Source organism: Vulpes vulpes, chromosome 12, assembly GCF_048418805.1.
Source record: "Vulpes vulpes isolate BD-2025 chromosome 12, VulVul3, whole genome shotgun sequence".
In the NCBI taxonomy this organism is placed as follows: Eukaryota; Metazoa; Chordata; class Mammalia; order Carnivora; family Canidae; genus Vulpes; species Vulpes vulpes.
Genome location: NC_132791.1, coordinates 183,742,714 through 183,763,933, shown reverse-complemented (window position 1 = coordinate 183,763,933; position 21,220 = coordinate 183,742,714). Strand labels below are relative to the sequence as shown.

At 59.3% G+C, this 21,220-nt stretch overlaps 2 protein-coding genes across 5 annotated transcripts; both read right to left on the bottom strand.

Annotated features, from left to right (window-relative positions):
* Positions 1-4,862: 4,862 nt before the first annotated feature.
* On the bottom strand, positions 4,863-14,557 carry CDH16 (cadherin 16). Of its 2 annotated transcripts, none has more exons than XM_026011442.2 (18): positions 14,344-14,557; positions 13,350-13,407; positions 12,999-13,082; positions 12,429-12,584; positions 12,222-12,360; positions 11,758-11,916; positions 10,580-10,776; positions 9,846-9,968; positions 9,487-9,637; positions 9,052-9,279; positions 8,898-8,974; positions 8,636-8,824; positions 8,288-8,529; positions 7,608-7,741; positions 6,609-6,851; positions 6,343-6,450; positions 5,946-6,062; positions 4,863-5,226 (listed from the first exon to the last, which is right to left on the bottom strand). In XM_026011442.2, the coding sequence occupies exons 2-18, from the start codon at positions 13,392-13,394 to the stop codon at positions 5,129-5,131; spliced, it is 2,490 nt and encodes an 829-aa protein (XP_025867227.2). In that variant the 5' UTR covers positions 13,395-13,407; positions 14,344-14,557; the 3' UTR covers positions 4,863-5,128. The 2 variants fall into 2 exon arrangements, with proteins under 2 accessions (XP_025867227.2, XP_025867226.2); XM_026011441.2 differs by having other exon boundaries at positions 14,366-14,510.
* A 2,812-nt stretch (positions 14,558-17,369) lies between these two features.
* Positions 17,370-21,198, bottom strand: RRAD (RRAD, Ras related glycolysis inhibitor and calcium channel regulator). Of its 3 annotated transcripts, none has more exons than XM_072731737.1 (5): positions 21,020-21,198; positions 19,920-20,289; positions 19,216-19,289; positions 18,880-19,084; positions 17,370-18,023 (listed from the first exon to the last, which is right to left on the bottom strand). In XM_072731737.1, the coding sequence occupies exons 2-5, from the start codon at positions 20,272-20,274 to the stop codon at positions 17,746-17,748; spliced, it is 912 nt and encodes a 303-aa protein (XP_072587838.1). In that variant the 5' UTR covers positions 20,275-20,289; positions 21,020-21,198; the 3' UTR covers positions 17,370-17,745. The 3 variants fall into 3 exon arrangements, with proteins under 3 accessions (XP_072587838.1, XP_072587836.1, XP_072587837.1); XM_072731735.1 differs by lacking the exon at positions 21,020-21,198 and adding an exon at positions 20,395-20,549; XM_072731736.1 differs by lacking the exon at positions 21,020-21,198 and adding an exon at positions 20,391-20,534.
* Positions 21,199-21,220: the final 22 nt, after the last annotated feature.

Genomic DNA, 21,220 nt, shown 5'->3' with positions numbered 1-21,220 from the left:
GTGCCAATGGAAAATCCGCGAGGCGGGAGTGTCCAAGGTGGGGGACCTGGGCGCCTCCCTCTTCCCTTCCTGGTGCCCCCGCCCCACCCGGGCTCGCGCGTGCAGACGTGCACACACGCAGCTGCAGCCCCGGCCCGCGTCCCCGCTGTCGGCCCTGTCATTCTTACGACAGCCTAGGAAAGGGGTGAGGAAACGGAATCTCAGAGAGGAGAAGCCACTGCACGAGGTCACACAGCAAACGTGGGTGGACAGTGGCGGCCGCGACCTGCGCCCCGCCAGTGCTCTCCTAGAGGCAGCCCCTGCCTCCTCACCCGGGAGCCCAACGCAGTGTCCCCCCGACTGGGGAGGAAGCGGAGGATGACCTGCCGTCTTGATGACCCCATGGGAAGGAGTCCCAGTGGAAGTCCCACTTCTGCTGGGGCCTGGCTGGCTGTAGGAGAGGCAGCTTCTGCAGGCCTGCCCCGAGGGCCCATCCCCCAGCCAGTCCATGTGACCATCCCACCGCGCCCCTACCAGGCCCCCAAAGCCTGGCAGCCCCTGCCAAGTTTCCAGAGAATGTGTCAGATAAGGGGCTGGTGCTCATGACTCCCTCCCATGCAGCCACTATCGCTGACCCTGTGGCCACCACTAAGTAGGTAAGAATAGCAACAGCCCCTGCCACTGGGGATGCACTCAGGGACCACACAGCGACATCTTCAGGTGAGGACCGGGCGCCTGCGCCATGGGTTCCAGCCCCATCCAGCTCCCGCACTGCCCTGGGCCTGAAGTCCCTCGGCATCTTGTGAGCCAGCACCAGGCCTCATCCTCTGCCTCTGCCACCCCAGTGGATGGGATGCGGAAGGCAGCGGGCCACCTTGTTGATGCCCGCCCTGCACCCTGCCTTCCACTGAGGAGCTGCGACCTGGAGCTGCGTACTTGTCCCCTCTGGGTCCATAAGCAGGACAAGGTGGCGCCGCAGCTCCCTGGCGCATGGCAAACATCCAGCAAGGCCTCCGCTGGGGCTAGAGCCCCTCCGCGTCCTGGTAACCACAGCCCGTCCTGGCCATCAAATACCCCCATGAACTCTGACCCTCTGACTTCCTGAGCAGCAGGGATGTGGATGGGGTAAGGGTGTGGGAAGTCCCTGGGGTATATGATCACAAGGTAGGGGGGCCTGTTGTGACTGAGTCTCCTCTGTGAGTCTCCCTATGACACTCCCGTGGGTGTGCTCCACTGTGTCGCACGAGTGTGCGAGGGTGGCGGCATCACTCGGAGGGAAGAGGCTGTTGTCATAGAACCAGGGTGAGCGTCACCATGACATCCAGAGTGGGGAGATGTGGGGAGCTTTGTGTCCACGTCCCTGAGTCACTGTGACACCTGGGGGGGATCTAGCCTCTCCCGCCTCCACCACCACGTCAGTGGCCCCTGGAACTCCCACAGCCTGACTCCCGCGTGGCTCAGACCCGGACCTAGCCCCTCCCCAAAGCCTCCTCAGCCCTCTGCTCCCAGCCCCCTTGCCCTCCTCATCTTGCCCTGGAGCCTGCCTCCTGTCAGCCTCACCCTCCACCGACCCCCATCCACCCAAGACCCAAGCGGTCTTGGGGAGAGGGTCCAGGGACGCTAGGGAAGAGAAGGGTTCCCGGCACATTCACACACTGTGACACCACGCAGACCAGACTTTAACGTGAACTTACACACTGACAAGACACACACACGTGTGTGTGCCTGGTGGAGTCACAGGGCCACCACGGGGTCTCCAAGCTTCGTCGCTCAACACTAGCCCTGCCAGCTAGGCCCCCACAATGCTTGAAGTCCTTTGGGTCCTCCCACACCTCTTCGGTCCCCTCATGGGAAAATTGCTCTCCCACGATAGCAAGGACCCCTGGAGATGTGATCAGAGGAAGAACTGCCCTTAGCCCGAGCTAGAGTCCTGGGGTGGGTACAGGTAGCTGTGGGTGGGATCTGAGTCTCTGAGGTCCCCAGGCTGTGAGTGAGGGCCGGACCGACCTCTGGGCCTTTCCCTTCAAGAGCCCTAATCTCTGGGGCTGGAAAAAGTTTAAAAATATCCTCATGTTTACATTCTTTCCAAGCCTGCCTCCCAATCCTTAGTGCTGGGTCCCTTTGATCTGGCCCTGTGCCTCTGAAAGGGGCCTGGGAGAGGGGGAGCATGAGCTCCCCACTGGGGCAGACCCTGTGACTCCCTGAAGCTCCAGACCAGTCTGAACCCTGTGAGACACCTCGGCATTCCCCCAGAGAGAGCTTTAGAGCTGGCAAGGAGCCAAGGCTGGAGGGGGTGTCTTGCTTAGGGTCACCCAGCAGCACCATGTGGGGGCTAGAGTTGGGGTGCCCCTTCATACTCCCTCCCTAAAGCCTGAGCCTCATGGGGTGGAATGTGAGAACAAGTGGCTGTAGGCACCTGTGGGAGGTACCCCCACAGTCTGCACACAAGGGACTACCATGGGTGCTGAACTACTGTGTGCCTGGCACTGTGCTAGACACATTTTGTGGGGATCATCTCATGTAGTCCTCTCAACAACTCCATTTTAGTGAGGCCCATTTTATTAACAAGTAAACCAGGGACGTCTGGGTGGCTCAGTGGTTGAGGGTCTGCGCGGGATCGAGACCCACATTGGGCTCCCTGCATGGAGCCTGCTTCTCCCTCTGCCTGTGTCTCCGCCTCTCTCTCTGTGTCTCTCAAGAATATTTAAATAAAATTTTAAAAAACAAAGAAACAAGTAAACCAGCGCTCAGAGAGGTGAAGTGACTCATCTGGGAACACACAGCAAAGATGGGGCAGAGCATGGATCACATATTCTTCTACCCACAGTGAGCCACAGCTAGTCCTCACCTTGCCTTAGCAGCTAGGGCCTGTCTGCAGAATGAGGCCCACGTCCCCAGTGTAGTCCACTAGCACTCACTGACCCACGGCCCTGTCCACAAACCGGTGCCGGCTCTGTGTTTCTCTCCCTCTGAGACCCAGGAGAAGCCATGCCCCCACCCGACCCTCACTTTCCTCTATGGAATAGCCTGGGGATCATGGAGAGGCTTATGTCCACAGACTCTGGGGGAAAGTGAATCTACGTCCCTGGGGATTCTGGACCTTATGGCCAGCCCCAGAACTGACACTATCAGAGCATGGCCTTAGGCCTGGAGGCCAAAGGAAAAAAAGCCTGCAAACTGGGACAGGTGCTTTAATTTGCCCTGGTGTCCTGTCGTCCACTCTTTCCTTTGTTGGCACCCCACTGATCTGCTTACCAGCCCTCCTCCTATCCACCCATTTACCCATCTGTAATCCACCAACCTGCCCATCCATCCACTCAGTCACCCCACCTATCTACTATCCATCCATCCAGAATAAAGACCCAGAGAGCAGGGTGATTCCAGGGTCCCGGGTAGGTGCTGCATCCCACTGGTTGGCTGGACTTGGAAAGGTCCCTTCACCTCTTCGTGATTCACTTTCCCAACTTGACAAGAAGGAGCTGGCCTGCTGATCTCTGAGGCCCTTCTGAGGGATCTTGTGGGAGCAGAGGCCAGCTGAGGGCTGTGGATGCTTCAGGAGAAGTAACTCAAATCTTGGCCAGACAGTCCCACCTTGCGCTCTGCTTCCAAGACTCTCAGCCACAGCCCTTAACCTCTCTGACTTTCAAGAAACTCCACTGGCAAACGGGGCCATTAATCCTGCGCTCGAAGGTTGGTGGGAAGATTAGATGGGGGATGCCACCTTTGAAGAGCTTTGCACCCTGGAGACTTCTAAGTGGATGCAGGCTGAGTAGAGGATCCTGGGAGAGCTGGGAGAGGGGTGGCAAGCTCTGCTTAGACCGCAGTAGTCAGCAACTCACATTAGTGTGTGTGTGTGTGTGTGTGTGTGTGTGTATGTGTGAGGAGCTGGGCCCAGGATGGCTGGAACCAGCCTCAAGGGGATCCTCTGTGACTCTCTCAGACTCTTCAGGCCAGCCAGGATGCCCATCCCATCTCTCTTGGCTGGACTTGGCCCCCATCCCACAGAATCTGCCAGGAGTGGAGAGATTATCTCCTAAAAATAGGGCCTGGGCCCCACAGAGGTTGTTTTTCTCCCTTCCCCGTGATTTACCATCATCAGCTCAGGGTGCCTGGGACGGCAAGTCCCACCCTGGCTCCCCAGAGACCATTGGGATGGGTACATGGAGGATCAGCATGTGTCTAGGGTCAGTCAAGGGCCAAAACTTGGAGGTATGGTCAGGGTTCAACAGGGCACTAGGGCCATGGCTTACCCTTGGTCAGGGGAAGGGGTTCACTCGGGGCAGGGGAAGCTCCAGGATGAGCCAGGGGGGTTCCTGTCCCTCTGAGTGATTGCTCTTTCTCTGTTTGCAGAGCCCGCCCCCATGCACTCACCATCCTGTGGATGAAACCCAGCGGTGTGCTGGGGCCTGTGCTGGGGCAGAGGGACCCATTCCCTACCTCAGCTCTCCGTTCCAGCCCTATTAGACTCTCATGATTCCTGCATAGACCCCTCTTAAGACTGCGGGACCTCTGCCCACCCACATGCAGGCAACTCATGCAGACACAGCTGCGTGCTCATACACAAACCAGAACAGAGACTCACGGGCGCCCTCCCCTAGCATATATGTCCCAGGAAACACAGAATACACTCTCAAGGACGCCGTCTTCAACCTTCACCTAGTCAGGGTTGACCCATCCAGGGTCTGCAGCCGCCGGCTCCAAATGCCCACAGAAATGACCAACCTTCCCCCCACCTCAAGTTTTTACCAAGAGCTGACATGCTGCCCCCATGTCCCTCCTCACAAGGGACCCAGGCTTCTCCCTCAATCCCCTAGACCCTTTCTGTGCAGCAGGAGATGGGAAAGATTGACGTGGATGATGCACACACGTACATGACACCGAGATACAGGTGTAGCCCAGGCCCTGCTCTCTGAGGCTTTATTATTGGACAAATGTGTCACCATTTGGAGGATTCCCATGGGCAGCCCATAAAGTCAGTGTTCAGGCTCTACAGATTTGTCTGGTGACATTGCCTCCACCCCCGAGCAGGTAAAGGGGCTCTATCTGTCCTAGCCGCCCCCCGCCCCATTGATGGGCAGTGCTGGGCCCTCCCCCAGTGGACTCCGATGGAGGTAGAGGCCAAGCTCTCCGCTGGGGCTGCCTGGACCATTCACACTGCCGCCTTCAGGGGCACGCTGTCCACTGGCTGATCTAGGTCCTTCTTCCTTGCCAGGGTCAAGTGAGTGAAGATGAGGATGAGGAAGATGCCTGAGAGGCCCAAAAGGGATGGATCAGCTCTCAGAAGGGGCCAGGAGACTTGTCCATCACCTGCCATTGGTATTCGTTTAACAAGGAATCAAGATTTCCTAGACAGCATCCCCACGGCTGGGCTGCAAATGACTGTGCTCCTGGTGCCGGAAGAAGCCTGATTGTTTGGTCTGCAGCTGCCCAGGCCACCCCAAGCTTCAAAGTCCCCTTCTCTGGGGAACGGTTTGAGTGGGAGTCATCTGGGAGCCAGTGAGCTGTTCCCATGGACTCTGAGAGAAAGGCACATGGTAGCATTGTACTAGAAACAACAACAAAAATACCAGCCAGGGAAAAATCTAGAGGGCTAAAGAAATCAAGGGGATAAAGAGGGAGGCTTGGACTAAAGGGATTAGGCTGGAAAGACCTGGGCTCCCCTACATTCTGGCTGTGTGGCCTCAGACAAGTCACTTAACTTCTCTGAGCCTCAGTGACCTCATCTGGAAAATGGGGAGATGCCACAACTACCTCAGGTTTGTGAGGAGCATTCAGTGCAATAATCCTGTATTACACAGTCAGCGTGTAATAACGTAACGGTCAATGCTGTTATCGATGATGATGATGACTAGGAGAGTTGTGGGGTTCCTGCTCCAGCCCCGGGGGCCACCACGGGACAGGGAGCCATGCATCTGGAGGCTGTAACTCCGGCCACCCCGCCCCCCCTCAAGCCCAGCATCCATTACCTATCGCCATCAAGGTGCCCACGAGGATGCCCACTGCAGACAGCTTCGTGGGCATGCCCTTCATGCGGCCCACCTTACGCATGCACTGCCCCTCCACGTTGCAGCGACACACTACCACTGGGGGCGGGGGAGGAAGATAAAGGCCGTGGGGGCAGGCTCTCCAGCTGCTGGGAGGCCCCACCGCAGCCGGCTAACATCCGTTTTCGTGCACACATGTGTATTTATGTGGGGGTGGGGGTGGCTCTGTGCACATGCATCGGGGTGCCTGGCCACAGATGAGCAGGCACGCACAGGCATTTGTACAGCCTGTGAGCCTGTGGGCATGCGTACCCAGCCCCTCCCCCTGCATCCCAAAGGGCCCCCCAGGAACTGCAGGCACACAGAGCCCTGGCCTTACCTCGGAGCTGGAGCTGCCACATCCGGGCATTGTGGCTGACAACTACTGGCACTACATGTTCACGTGGCTCCACCCAGTGCAGGGCCAGGGTGAGGTAGGCGTGGGAGCCTGAGGGACCATAAGCAGGGACCACAGTCACTAGCCTGGATAAGCTCTAGGCCCGGCTCACACCCCAGCCCCCCCACCTAGTGCAAGGGCATCTCATTTCCGAGTGTCACACCGCGTCCTGCTTCGGCCAAGGTCTCCGGTGCTTCCCCACTACACACCGTTGAGAGCCTGGAGGTGCCAGTCCCGCTGCACCGTAGGGTTGGGACCAAGGGCAAAGCTGTAGGGACCATGCCCATCAGCCAGGTCAGGGTCCTCGCTGGGTCCGCTGATAACCACGCCGTGGTCCTGGCGGGGTGTGCAGAGGTGGCGGGTGGGTACGGGGTTCAGAGCTGGGGCCCGGGCAGAAGGGGCCTTCAGAAAGCGGATCACGAGGCTTGCAGAGGTGCTCAGCGTCGGCTCATCTGCAGAAGAGGCAGCGCTGAGCTAGCGCCCGGCCCGCGGTCCCACTGCTGTCTGCCACCTGCTCCACCCGGCCTTCCTCCACATCCCCATCCGCATCCTGGCCCCTGTCTCTGCCTCAAGGGACGCCTTGCCCCCCTCACTATCCCAATGGCTGCCGGGCCTTGCTGTGCTTTCTGGATGCCAGGCTTGCCCTCACTGCCCCCCCCCCCAACCAACTGCTGGCATCAGGGCCCAACAATGTCGGGATGCCCTGACTGTGGGTGAGCTCACTCTGCCGAGCCTGTTGTCCACCACAGGACAGCCCAGCCCAGAGCGGACACCTGCCTCTGACATACCCACCCCTGGGCCAGCTTTTGATCCATTCAACGTGGCATTCGGAGTCCTCCATATCTGGCTTCAGTGTCCCACTCGGGCTCACGTCCTGGCTCACCTGCCATAACGCAGCCCCTGGTACTCCTTCCACCTCCTGGCCCACAGCCTCTGCTCCTAGCCCATGTCTGGAGCCTGAGAGGCCCTCCAGGACTAAGGGGCAAGGTCGGAGGACTATTAAGTGTCCAGGGAAGAGGGTGGCCTGAGAGGGGAAGCAGAGGCCAGGCATCTCAGAGACCAACACTGGCCCCAGCCCTCATTCCTCTTTCCTGCCTGGGGCAGCGGACGCCAGAAAGGACCCTGGGAAGAAAGCTCAGCCCTGCCCACCTCTCCCTCGGCCTGAGGCTTACTCTGCCTCCAGAAGCCCCACCCCTGCCTGGCCATACCTTCATACTGGGCCTCCACGAGCACTGTGTACATGTCGCCAGGCTGGGCCCCTTGCAGGGGCCGGGCTGTGTGCACCTCCCCCGAGACCTCCTTGATGCAGAGCCAGCCCTCGGAGTCATTGACCAAGGAGAACCTGAGGCCCAGAGAAGATGGGGGGGCAGGGAGGCACTGGGACCATATATGGGGTCTTACTCAGAGATGTCCCCCCCAGGGCCACGTGACCTGTTCAAGTGTCACATCCTCTCCGTGACTCGTGGCGGGCAGCAGTGCCCCGGGTGCCTAGTCTCTCTCCCCAGCTTTAAGGACTTGTCGAGGGACAGGGCTTGAATCATGGATACTGTGCAGGGGGGTATCTATCAGAGCCTGGGGGACCTGACTCAACTCCACTAGTCTCAGATCACCCCAGGGCACAGACCCTGTCATGGAAGGAAATACGGGGGCCCATCCAGGACAGCATGGGAGGCATCATCTGAGCTTGGATGGAGCCCTAACACTCTTCTCCATGCCCTATCCAACTCATCTAGCTCTGACTCACCCTCAGGAGTCACAACTTTGGCATCAGCTATGGTTTGAGGAATATTCCAGACCATAGATAATGTGAGTCCCTTCTGAGGCCCTGGGGTCCTCCCTTGGGAGCAGGGGAGGTCTTGCTCAGGCAAGGGCCGGGCTTCTGGCTCACCTGACGGGACTGCTTATGGGGTCTGAGGGTTGGATGGTCAGCAGGAGGGAGCCAGCTGGGGTGTTGACTGGGACACTGGCCTCGTAGCTCTCCTGGCCCAACTTGGGGGGTAGCACCAGCCTTTCCACCAGCACAGTCACTGTGGCTGTGGCTCCAGGGCCTGAGCCTGGCCCCACCAATTCAGCCACATTTCGAACCACCACCACCAACTTGTAGCTTGAAGCTGCCTCGTAGCTGAGGTTCTAGAACCAATGGGGTCTGGGTCACTGTTTGGGCCAGGGCATGGCACACTTGTGCATGAATGTGGGTATATGTGCGCCACCCCCACCCCCATTCCCAGCCCCTTACCTTGAGGAGTCGGAGTTGGACGTGACTGGAGTTTGGCTCCCAATCCAGGCCGAAGGTTCCCTCTACATCCCCCGCCTCAATGGCAAAGTCCATGAGGCGGAAGGCAGGCTCAAGATCGGCATCGGTGGCCATGAGCGTGGCCACCAGAGTCCCTGGCTCTGCATCCTCAGGGAGGCTTACAGGCTCAATCTGGAGAGATGGGGAGGGGCCGTGAGCCCCTCATCGGTGCCCTCCCAAGGTGTCCTCTCCTGTTCCTGCTTACCTGGGATGTGGCGAACTCGGGGGCATGGTCATTGATATCTGTGATTGTGACAGCCACTTCACATGTGCTGCTGAGGCCTGAGGCAGGAGAGGGCACGTTGAAAAGAGGGAGCCTGAGAGATGGAGGGAGCCTGGGTCCCCAGCAGGGCACTTACTGCCCTCGGCTCCTCCTCGGTCAGCAGCCATCACCCGAAGCAGGATGTTCTGGCCAGCTCGGAGGGGGGCATCCCCCAGGGTCACGCTGCCCGAGGTGAAGTCCAGCTCGAAGGCTCTTCCCTCTGCTCCCTCCTCAGGCTCAGGGCTCAGCAGCTGATACACAACGTGGGAATTGGGGGAACCGGGGGCATCCATGTCCTCTGCCAACAGCTGAGTCACCTCGGTGCCTGCAAAGACAGCACCCCCCTGGGTGGGACCTCAGCCCAATCTGGAGGCCTCACTCCTCTTCTGTGCTGGACCAAACCTGAGCTCGTGGGAAGGTAGGGACATTGATAATGGGGCCCGAGGCTGACCCCATCCCAGAGAGGAGCAAGATGGGACGGTTTGTAAGGGCTTCCACCCTCCCGCATCCCCTGACCGGGCCCATGGCCCACCTGGGGGGCTGAGCTCAGGAACGCTGATAGGGGAGTCCCGCAGCGGGCAGACAGGTGCATTGTCGTTCTCATCTGTCACTACCACACGCAGCTCCAGAGGTTCTGTGTAGTCCTCAGCACGGGCATTCCGAGCCTGCACCTGGAGCAGGAACTGAAGTGGGCAGGGGGGGCCTCAGATGAAGCCCACGGGCAGCTCCAGGCTGGCTTGGGTCTAGGTGCCCTTCTGGTGGCCAGCTCCGGCTCTTCCGGGTACCCTTACACTGCCTCAGTGCCTGTGGGGGATGGGATACCCCCAGAAGCCAACCGGACAGTGACCAGGCCTCCCTCAGCCTGCACTCCTGGCTGCCCCCTCACCTCACCTCAGCCTGGGCTTCTCGGTCCAGCTCCTCGGTCACGTAGAGTTTCCCCTCGGCATCCACATCAAAGGGTCCAGGGGGTTGGCTTTCCAGGTGATAATGTACATCTCCCCCACTCCAGTGGACCTGGGAGTGGGACACAGAACAAGGGCACCCCGGGAGGAGGTGGGCCGGAGCAGCCCATGTCAGCTCTTCTATTCCTGGGTGGGGAGCCTGGGCCCCTGCTACTGTGGGACCTCAGGCAAGCTACTATCGTCCCTGGAGTCCAGATAGGGCCCCTTTGTTTGGGACACTTATTGTAGTAAGTCCGTGGTGGCCCTGGTCCAAGCCTGGTCCCTGCTCAAAGTGCTGAATGACCAGGTTGTTTTACTCTCCAGCCTCTGAGCTGGGCTTGACCCCAGGGCATTCCTCGAGGAGGTCTGAGACATTCCAAGCCTGGGTGACAATCCCCATGGCAGCAGGGAGGTGGCAGCTGTTCTCCCTGAGGAAGCCTGGGGCAAGGTCAGGTCAGGCCCCAGGGCCACGCTTGCCAGAGGGTAGCCGGTGAAGGGCTGTGGGCCTGGTCTCAGGGCCCTGGATACCCTATTCCATGATGGGAACTGATGGGGACAGTAGAGGGATGAACATAGGTAGGGGAGGAGCAGAGGTCAGGCTGGCCTCAGACCTACCCTCCAAATCTTGAGATTCCTGCTGTACCATTCCTGGGGCTACTCAGCGACTGACAGGTACTTACTCACCTGGGCGAAGTGGTGTGGGTATGGAACTTTGAGATTCTCTGCCAGGTGGACAGGATCTAGGGGCACCCATGTGTTTTCCACTATGGAGACATGTACGGTGGCTGTGGCCTGGTGGCCCGAAGCCTGGTCACCCATGTCCTTGACCTGCACCAACAGCTGGTAGGGCCCTCCTGCAGCCCGGTCTAGGCTGGTGCTTCCTAGAAGGGGCAGAGTGGTCAGCTGAGCAGGAGTCCAGGGCTTCCTTCTCAACAAGGCACCAAATAACCAAGCCAAACGTGTGGCAGGTGTTCAGGATACTCTCTTGGACCAAGGGTGAGAAGGACTTTTAGCACCACAGTGAGCACCCAAGCAGGACTTGAACGTTTGCAAAGTCATTTCCATATCTATCTACACAATGAATGGTTGGTGGACCAGATGACTAGGATGAGGGTGGGGGGTACATGCGTGGATGGGTAGATGAGTAGATGATCAGCTGGATGAATGGATGGTTGACTAGGTATGTGGATAGGGAGTTGGGTGTGTGGATGGGCTAGTTTGGATAGATATTTGAATAGATGGGGTGTGTATGTGTTTGGGTGGTAGGTGGGTGAAGGGCTGACTGGGCGGGTGGACGTATGGTTAGCTTTTCTTTCCACCCCCATCCTGTGCCTCTGGTCTGAACTCCCAGATCTGGGTCTCATCCCAGATCCAGGCTGATCTTACAATCAGCCCAAAGGTCTCCCAGCAACATCATAGGCTACAGCCCCTCATGTCACTCCTCTCCTCACTCCTTAGGCTCGGGTGTCCAGAGCGTAGGGCTGAGGTATTCCATTCACACCACTTTTTCTCTCCATGCATGGTTCAAGTCTTTTGCCTTGCCACTCTCTGCCTAGAACACTCTTTCCTGGGGGCACCTGGGTGGCTCAGTGGTTGAGTGTCTGCCTTCAGCTCAGGGCATGATCCCGGGGTCCTGGGATGGAGTCCCACCATCAGGCTCCCTGCCAGGAGCCTGCTTCTCCCTCTGTCTCTGCCTCTGTCTCTGTGCCTCTCATGAACAAATAAAATCTTAAAAAAAAAAAAAAAAAAAACACTTTCTTCTTCATTTCTCAGGCTCCAAGCCATCCTACTACTAAGCTCACCTGCCGCCTTCCCCAGCTTTCCCTGACCTTTTCCCCTCATCACACCCAGCTCAGGCTCACCCTCAGGGCTGAGTGCCAGAGCCCCCAGCCGAGGCTGCAGCTGGAACATGTCTGGGGAAGGCCAGGCTGGGGCCTGGTTCAGGATGTAGAATCGGAGATCTGAGTTGGCTGTACCTGGCTCATCCTCATCCGAAGCCTCAAGGAAGAGGAAGGGGATGCCTGGTGTGGGTGGAGAGGGCAAACCATAAGGGATGCAGGGGTTAGGGAGAGTCCTACGCCTCCCCATCTCTCCCTGCTACTACCTTCCATACCCATCATTGTATCAGGACTCTGGAGGCGAGCCATAGCTTTTCACCCCACTTTGTAGAGGAGCAAACTGAGGCCAAGAGTGGATGGGACTGGAGGACTCTGGGGGGGTGGGGGGCAGTGGGATGGGACAGAAATGGAAGGGGGCAGCTTGGACCCTGGCTGCCCTGTCCTTACACCAACGGTCACTCTTTCCTCCCTGTTCTCTCATCACTCACCGGGCCTGGTGCCCTGGCTCAGCTGAAAGGTGTAGATGGACTGAGAGAAGCGGGGCACCTGGTCGTTCTCATCCTTCACACGCACAAGCACAGGCTGTGCGCCCCACAGGACGTGTCCATCCTCAGTCTCCAGGGTGACCTGGCAGGAAACCCCGTCAGCGCCCTGCCCGGCCCTCACTCTTCTCCCCCACATCCGGCCTGTCGTACCTGAAGCCGGTACTCCGCTTGCTCCTCTCGGTCCAGGGCCCTGGTCACCAGCAAGAAGCCGGACTCTGGATCCACAGCAAAGGGGCCCTCGGCGGCCACGCCTGGGTTCCCTGACAGCACGATCTCACCCTCAGTCTCCTCAGGGGGCAGTGGCAGCTGCGGGGGAGAACAGAGGTAAGAAGTAAAGGCAGTGGGACCAGGCCTGGGGGACGCCCCTCCACCTAATGGGGGGAAACTGAAACTCAGAGAGGGCCAGCGCTTGCCTGAAGTCACACAGCCAGTAAACAGCAGGCCCAAGATGCAAAGCCAGAGCTCTTTCCCCTGTTCCTGATGCTCCCCAGTACTCCCTGAACCTCCTTTCTAAAGCTCGAAACCCCACCACCAATAGTTTATTAAAACTCTATTTTCTTCTGGAATTGAAATTTTGTTAGTCACTTACACTATATCACATACCGATTGGGAAGTAGGATAAAGAGAGAGGCAGAGGAAGAAAGAGATAGAAATGCTAGAGGTAGGGGAAGTAGAATTTGGGGGGAGGGCAGGCCCCCCCACCCCAGCTCTTAAGCTCACCTTGGTCAGGTACAAAGGGAAATTTCCACCATAGTTTTCTGGGACTTCCACATACAGGTCTGCAGGCTGGGCCTCGGGGAACACCTGGGGGAGGATTCTCACCTTGTCTCCAGGCTTTACCTTCCTGTCACAGGTGGACTTCTGGCCCCTCCATGGGCCTGGCTGTCCCTTAGCCCATCCACCCTCTGGCCTTTGGCCTCCTGATCCCCCAACAGGCCTACAGGCAGCTCTGGACACCCTACCACAATGAGTCCCTTCTATGGTCAGTGCAACTGGTCCAGGTGGAATGGGGCACAAGGATGCCAACACCCAAGGCCAGGATCTGAAGCAGATGAGCAGGGCCCAGCTCACCTGGGCTATGAAGAGGCAAAGCAGCGACAGCCAGGTGGGGATCATGGTGAGGACCGGCCTGAGGGACATGGCAGTAAGGATCCAGCCAGGATCAGTGGGCAGGGGGCCCCTCCCGTTACTGTCCTCCTGGAGAGCATCCCTCCCTTCATCCCCGCTCAGCCTAGCCAGGACTTCCCCAGTCCCCATAGGGTACAAATGTCCCTTCCTCATTTGGACATCCTACTACCTGTCACTATAGGAAAGGGGGCCAGGTCTCCTCCTGTCCCCTGTCCTTCCATACTCTCAGAGCTCCCTCCCCATCATACCCATTTGGACATGGTCCCCAACCCCCTCCCACCCCTTCTCCCCTGACTCGGCCTGTTCCATACCAGCAGCCAGAGGGACCTCATGACAGAATAGCCTCTTCCTCCCCTTGGAGGAGCCTGTGGCTCCCCACTGCCTGCAGCTCCTCACCCAGGCCCACTCAGGCCCCCAGGCCCTGCCCTCCTGCCTTTTGGCTCATGCCCCCACGGGGATCTCCATGGGAGTTTGATTGTCTCCTTCCCCACATAGCTTCCCCAGCTCTTACAGAGATCCCAAAGTGGTAATAGCCCAGCAGCCCTGAGTATCACAAAAGTTTGAACTGGAAAGACCCTGATGACTCTGAGGGTCACTTCCTGCGGTTGCCTCATGTTGTAGGCAAGGCCTGAAGGGCAAAGCCTGACCAAGGTCACACAGGACTTGACCACAGGACCATTCCTCCTGGAACAGAGGACCCATGGTTCAGGGTCTTGGGGCCTGTTTTTCTACCCACTGCCATCCTTCAGACACGGAGTCCCCGCAGGGCAGGAGCCCTGCCCTCATCCTGGTGTTTTCCAGCACTCAGCACGGAACTGGGCACGCAGAGCATGGACGGCCACTCCAGCCTTTCCTGGGACTCCTTCCCCGAACAAGGCCTGGATGGGGCCGGGTGTTTCCTACCCCCGCCACCAACCCCAGCCTCGGCCCTGCTCACCCCTCCGCTCGAGCGCCCTCACCCGCTGGTGCCTAGGGCAGGCTCCCGTGGTCCAGCTGCCGGGCGAGAGGGCTGCTTCTCCAGGGAGCGCTGGGGCCGGCTGGGTGGGGTAGAGCAGGGCGGACACTTGAGCAGGTAGGCGGGCCGGCCACGCTTGCTCAGGAGTGGAAAACAGCACTGGGCCCACAGCAGCAGGCCTGGCCCTGCCCAGCCCCCAAGTTACTCATTGACTTTGGAAAGCTGGGGGCTGCTCAGCATCCGTGACTGCCAGCCCCGGGAGGTGGGGAGATCATCGGCCTGGCACCCCGCCCATTCCTATACAGCCCAGGGGGTACTTCTTGGCCCTCTGGCCTTGGACATTATTTCTTATTCTGTGGTTCCAGACTCAATCCCGCTTCTCCCCCCCCATGTTCCAGCATCCACAGCTCTACCTTGGCCCACTCTGTCCCTTTAGTCTGGGAGGCCCTTCCTTTCATCTGTCTGGTGAGCACCTGCTCAGGCTTCAGTACTCAGCTCAAATATTTCTTTCTCCAGGAAACCTTCCCTGAGCTCTCAGGTTTGTTTGGGATTCTTTTCTGGGAATACGCTCTACTCCATGCCATGTGCTACCTCTAGCAGAGCAGAAGAGACACCAGATTGCCACTGTCTGTCTCTCCCATCAGCCTGGGACCCCTCCAGGACAGGTCTCAGGGACCCAGTAGTGACCTTGCCCTCGCTTGGCCCTGGCAGCTTCTGCCTGGGTCAAAAACAAGGAGCTGGTGGTTGCACCTGAAGGATAAACGAAGATGACCTGAACTGGGCATGTGGGGCTCCAGACCACCCCCCAGTGGGACCAGTGGGGGGGACAGCAGCCCGTGAAATCCCCTGAGTCCCCCTGAGGGCTCATACTAGCTGCTGGCACAGACAGGGCAGGGACAACGGGCCGTCTCGTGCCTCAGAGAAGGAAGAGAAGATTGAACCAGCTCAGGTGACCTTGAGGGAATCGCAGGGCTTGCTAGAGGCTCCTCCCTTACTGAGGGCAGCCAAGTGGAGCCCAGAGAAGCTTCTGGGGCCTGGGAGTCCACGGCAAGGGGTGTGTGTGGGAAGGGTCAGGGATCCCGTTGCCAGCGCAGCTTTGTCCCGGAGTTTCCCATGGTCTTCCCTGAGTCCTTTCCACCCCATATCTGGAGGATGAGGGGACCCTGAGCTGCCTCCAGCCTTGTCTGCTGCAAGCCGAGCACCTACCTCAGTGTCACTCAGGCACCCCAGGCACTCCAGCCTGGAGCAGGGCACTGTGGGGCTGCTGCAGGAGTCTCTGGCACTGCTCTAAGCATATGCCTTCATTATTCCCCCAATTCCATTCTGGAGGGGCATTGACCCCACGTCACATATTAGGGCACAGAGATACTGAGTGGCTTGCCCAGGGTCACACAGCCAATAAGTAGCAGAGCCAGGAAGGCCTGGATTCTTCTTCAGGCCTTAGGACCTTCACCTGCTCTGAGAAAACCACGCCTTCCGCATGCCTCTAAGTATGTTGCAGGGCGGGAGTGGGAAGCGACAGCAGCTTTGAGCAGTTAACATTGCCCTGGGGGACATGTGGGTGAGTCAAGACAGGTGTGACACCTTCTGCCATTGAACAACTGCAGTTGGTGTTCTAACCACGTGGCAAGAGCTCCTAGGGGCCTGTGGAATAAATAAATTGAACCAAGGGAGGAAATGCATGGACCCTTGCCCAGAACCTTCTCAGAAACCATCCCAGGCCTCGCCCCAGGCTCCTCCAGGCTCTGGAACCAGCAGACTTATATACCAGTCCCTACTCAGCCACTTTTTTTTTTTAATTTTTATTTATTTATGATAGAGAGAGAAAGAGAGAGAGGCAGAGACACAGGCAGAGGGAGAAGCAGGCTCCATGCACTGGGAGCCCGACGTGGGATTCAATCCCGGGGTCTCCAGGATCGCGCCCTGGGCCAAAGGCAGGCGCCAAACTGCTGCGCCACCCAGGGATCCCCATTTTTTTTTTACACATTTTTAAAAATTTAAATTCAATTCGCCAACATATAGTATAACACCCAGTGCTCAACCCATCATGTGCCCTCCTCAGTGCCCATCACCCATTTACCCCATCCTCCCACCCACCTCCCCTTCCACAACCTTTTGTTTCCCAGAGTCAGGAGTCTCTCATGGTTTGTCTCCCTAATTTTTCCCATTCAGTTCCCCTCCTTTCCCTTATAATCCCTTCTCAGCCACTTCTACCTGTGTGACCTCAGGCAACTGCTTTAGTGCCCCATCTGCCATTGCCAAGTGGAGATACTCATTCCCGAAACAATGTAGGGAAAGTCCTAGAAGTCACCTGTGTGTGGTGTGGGTGGTGAGGAGACAGACCCACCTCCAGCTACATGCACACATTCCCACGCAAAGGCAAGGCCTCTTGTTCCAGGCAGGGAGGGCTCCAGGGATCTGTTCCCACCAAGACCACATGAGCCAGTACTAGGCATGGGATGGTCTGGCCTGGCCCCTCCAAGAGGAGGGAACAATGAGGCCCCTTGCTCAGGAGCCCAGCGCCAGCCACTCACCTCCTCCTTTCCCAGCCAGGGAGTCTCTGAAGTCCTCCACAAATACCCCACCTCAGCAACTTTCCAGCCCCTCGGGAGGAGGCAGGATGGAGACACCAACCCAGAAGCCAGACCTGGGGTTCTCATTTGGCCATGGGACTTGGGGCATGGCATCGTCCCTCAGACAGCCTCAGTTTCCCTTACATACAGTGGGGCACCTGAACTCTTTATCAGCTGGGCAATGCCAGGCCCCAGGGCAAGAGAAAACTCTGGATAGTGGGCTGGAAGGGGCTCTTGTCTCCTCTGGCAGCTGGGATCTCCAATCAGGTCACAACCCACACCTGCCACTCTGCTCCAGCTGGCTATGTCAGAGCCCAAATATTAGGATAGTCAAGGCCACACGCTAGGGTAGGGCAGTGAGGCCCCAACCCTCAACCTTGGAAACACTTCCTGCTCTTACAGCCCCCTATCGGGAGGAAACAGAGTCAACAGCCCTTATCTATCAGGAAATAGTCTTTATTACAAAAGTTTGCATGTAAACAAATAACCACTGCACTGAACAGCCTCCCTCCAGAGCATGCACACCCCAAGTGTGGAGAAAGGTAGAGTCCTGTCCGCACACACAGGCCTGCCCCACGGGCTGGGCTCAGGCTGCTGCTGGGGGACACACACGGGCCTGTACATGCATCGCTGTGGGCCCAGTTCTTGAAGGCCACTGGGAGCAGCCTGGGCAGCACCGTCTGTCTGTCCGTGACCATGAGGTGGAGTATGCCCAGAGTCTGAGCCAGCCTTGAGGCACCTAGGGCAGCTGACTGGGCCAGCCCACCAATCTGCCCATTTGTATGCACAACGCAGCATGTGCCTGTGAAGTCTAGAGCACTGAGAGATCATGGCAGGATTTGGACTTGGCACGAAAGGCCATCTTGCGACTGTTGCGTGCTACAATGCGGCCCAAGAAACGCTTTGCCTTCTTGCCCAGACTCTCTCGCCGTCGGGTACCCGCTTGTCGACGTGCATTGGCCTCTTTGCTGTCCCTGCGCAGGCGTATCTGGCGCACAACACCTTCGAACAAGGCCTGGACGTTGTGGTGCAGCGCTGCTGATGTCTCAATAAACTTGCAGTCAAAGACGACAGCACAGGCCCGGCCCTCTGGTGGGGACAGACACATTCCAGTTAAACAAAAGCCAAGTGGGTGAGAAGCCCACTCAAATCCCAGCCACCCCACAGCAGCTACCACTCAGGAATCTGGGGGCCAGGGAAGGAAGGGTCAGGGGCCCTGGGTGGTCCCCAGAAACACAGACCCAGCTCCCGTACAAAGGAGCCAATGCATTGCTGGGTCACCCAACCGGCAGAATGTGTCTGTGGCTGAGGAGCTCACAAAGGCCCACAAAAGGAAACTCATTTATTGAAATAATTTGGAGTCTTATACTTAAATGGAAATGCTGCAGTAGTCAACACAAAAGAATGAGAATTGCCGGGCACCTTAGTATTTCATGGTTTGATATTATACTGTGATGAATAACCAGTGAAACTGGGAGGAGAATGTCACCAAGTCACGCTAGGTTCCTCTAAGGGACTCAGTTCTGGGGGCCACAGAGGAGAATGCTCAGCCAAAGAGGAGTGGATCCTCCCCAGGAGCAAGCCCACACTCTGACACTAGCCCTGGCCCTGAATCCATGCTCTGACCTCCTAGGCCCGTTTCCTGCACTCTCCTCAACCCTCATCTGTGAGGCCCAGACCAAAGGCCACAGGAGAAGAGGGCCCTGAGGTGGCCCAGCCCCGTGCCCAGCAGCTTCCTCTGCCCCAGGGCATCTGATCCTTCCCCCAGCCCTCTCAGCCCTCTGGGAGTCCTATGGGAGGGCAGCAGCTTTCCCCCTCTCCCCCTCAAGCTTTCTTCCTGAACATTTTTAGCCACTTATGATCCCCAGGGACTTGAGCTGAGCCAAGATTGAATGGACCACAGCCCAGCCAGGATGTTCCTCTTTCCGACCCACTCCCGGCTCACCATCCAAGGAGACCTCTCGAGAGCGCACCAGGTCGCTCTTGTTGCCCACAAGGATAATGGGCACGTCGTCCATCTGCCGTGCCCGCCGCAGCTGGACCCGCAACTCTGAAGCCTTCTCAAAGCTGCCCTTATCCGTCACTGAGTACACGATGACGTATGCATCCCCCATCGCCATGCAGTGACCAGGGAGCCAGCGGCTGCTGTCCTGGGGATGACATACACATGCGTATCTACCCAACAGTTCTCATGCCCAGGCTACAAGGCTGTCACTCTCAGCAGGCCCTTATCCCCAGGTCACCCCTCCCACCCTGCCCTGGGTCTCAGCCTACAGCCTACCTGTTCCCAAATGTCATACACCATGAGTGATGCCTCTTCTCCATCCACCACGATGGACCGATCATATGTGTGTCCTAGGCAAGAGACCAGAAGTCAGGTTACCCGCTGGCTGCCAAAAGCCACCCTCCTGCACCGCGCCAGGTTTCCTGTTCTGGCCACACCCTCCAACTCTACTGCACAGCCCCCCTAACCTTTCCCTCCACTGATGGCCACTATACGGGAACAGAATGACAGGGCTGGGAAGCGGGGCATAGAGGGCATGGTGTGCCTGACCCTCACCTAGACACCTCTTCCCCAAGCTAGTGACGTCCGGAGTTGCCACTCCCGTGTTCCCTGCCCACCTGCTGCCTGGACCCCAGGGTAGCCTGAGTTAAATAGTGACTGTCACATTCTTTGGAAGGCTTGATCACCTAGGCCTCTTCTAGAAACTCCCTCTGGCTGTGTTCTGCCAACCCTGGCAGGAAGGGATGCCCTATCCCCATCCCACAGAGTTGTCTTAGGTATGGCCCCGGCCTTCTACTCTGGCCTTTCCAACACCCCCCCCCCCACACACACACACCAAGGGCTAGAAATTCCTTCTCCCTTGGTTTCCCCATCTGTAAAATGGGTAGGCAGACACAGGATTCTGAAAGTGCCTCAGAAGGCCACGGCAGGTGGCGCCTGCGGTCCTCCCCCCCCCCCCCCCACCATGCTCCGCCGCTCACCTGCGGCCTCGGCTTCAGGCCCGTCCTCTACACCGCCGAAGATGCGCGCCAGGGCGCTCTTGCCCACGCCGGGCGCGCCCAGCAGCAGCACCTTGTAAACGCTGTCGTCGGAGTCGCTGCCCCCCGAGCTGAGCGACTCGGAGGAGCCCTCGGGCCAGTCGAGGGGCGCGCCCTGGGCGCGGGGCCCGGCCGCCGCCGCCAGGGCGCCCGGAGCCAGCGCCGCCTGCAGGTCGCGCTCGTCCACCGGCATGCTCCGGCGGTGCAGCGGGGGCGCCGGGCCCCAGGGCGAGCTGCCCCGACGGCGCTCGCGCTCCCGGCCCCCGCCGCCGCCTCCGCCGCCGCCGTTCAGGGTCATCGCGCCCGACGCCGTCTGGGGGCGGGAGGGGGCCGCGGTCAGCCTCCCGGCCGGGGGTCCCGGCGCCCGCCCCCGCTGCCCCCCGCCCCCGCCCCCGCCCCCGCCGGGACGCTCACCCACCCGCTGCGCGCCGGCTCGGCCAGAAGGGTCCAGGCCCGGACGCGCTCCCCTCGCAGAGCCGCGGGACGCCCGACGCTGCCGCCGCCGCCTCCTCGGTCCGCTGCGGTCCCGCTCGCGAGCTGCCTATTTAAGCGTCCGCCCGCCCCCGCCCCCGCCCCCGCGCCCGCCCCCGCGCCCGCGCCCGCCCCCGTGCCCGCGGCTGCGGGGGCTGACGTGTCGGCCCCCCCACCCCGGGGAATCCCCGCTCCCCCGCCGGGACCCCGCACCCACCGAGACCCGCCCCACCGGACTGGGCGGGCCAAGCTGCCTCGACCGGTGGGTGGGAGGGGTTTGGACAGGGGGTCAAGGGGGAAAGCCGCCGCCCACTGTGCCAGCGCCCCCCTGGGTAGTTGGCCCTGGCCCTTTAACAGTGAACGCGCCCTTTGCTCCCCGCGAGCCCTGGCCTGGGCCCAAGCAAGCCCCCGACACCGACACCGGCTGGACAGACCTCACCCTCCTCTGCTACGGACACCCCCCCCCCAGACCCGTATGGGAGCTGGAACCGGAGGACCCTCAGTCTGAGCCTGGAGGCCTCAGCACCAAGCCCCCCTACTCCCCGCCTGCCCTGGGAAGTACAAGGTTCTACCTAAGAGCCGGTCAGGGTGAGGTCAGGGTGAGCGTTAGCGTCCCCGTCCCCGTGAGCCTCTGGAGGCGAGGAGCTGTCTGGGGAGGGGGTCCCGGAAGGGAGGTGCTCTGGCAGTGTCCTGCAGGTGGAGGTGCGCCCCTGCTTCTGAGGGAGGGAATACCAGCCCAGAGAAGGGAGAGCATGAACTCAGACCACCTCAGC

Bases quoted from the DNA above. Each gene is read 5' to 3' on its own strand.
- CDH16 (XM_026011442.2), bottom strand. From the start codon at position 13,394: ATGATCCCCACCTGGCTGTCGCTGCTTTGCCTCTTCATAGCCCAG. The intron at 6,451-6,608 runs GTGTGTAGTGGG...ATGGTCCCTCAG, and splicing joins GCACCTCCAGGCTCTCAACG to GCTCCCACGCCTACCTCACC. The intron at 5,227-5,945 runs GTAATGGATGCT...TGGGCCTCTCAG, and splicing joins GGGCACCTTGATGGCGATAG to GCATCTTCCTCATCCTCATC.
- RRAD (XM_072731737.1), bottom strand. From the start codon at position 20,274: ATGACCCTGAACGGCGGCGGCGGAGGCGGCGGCGGGGGCCGGGAGCGC. The intron at 19,290-19,919 runs GTGAGCGGCGGA...TCTCTTGCCTAG, and splicing joins GCCTGAAGCCGAGGCCGCAG to GACACACATATGATCGGTCC. The intron at 19,085-19,215 runs GTAGGCTGTAGG...TGTCATCCCCAG, and splicing joins TGTATGACATTTGGGAACAG to GACAGCAGCCGCTGGCTCCC.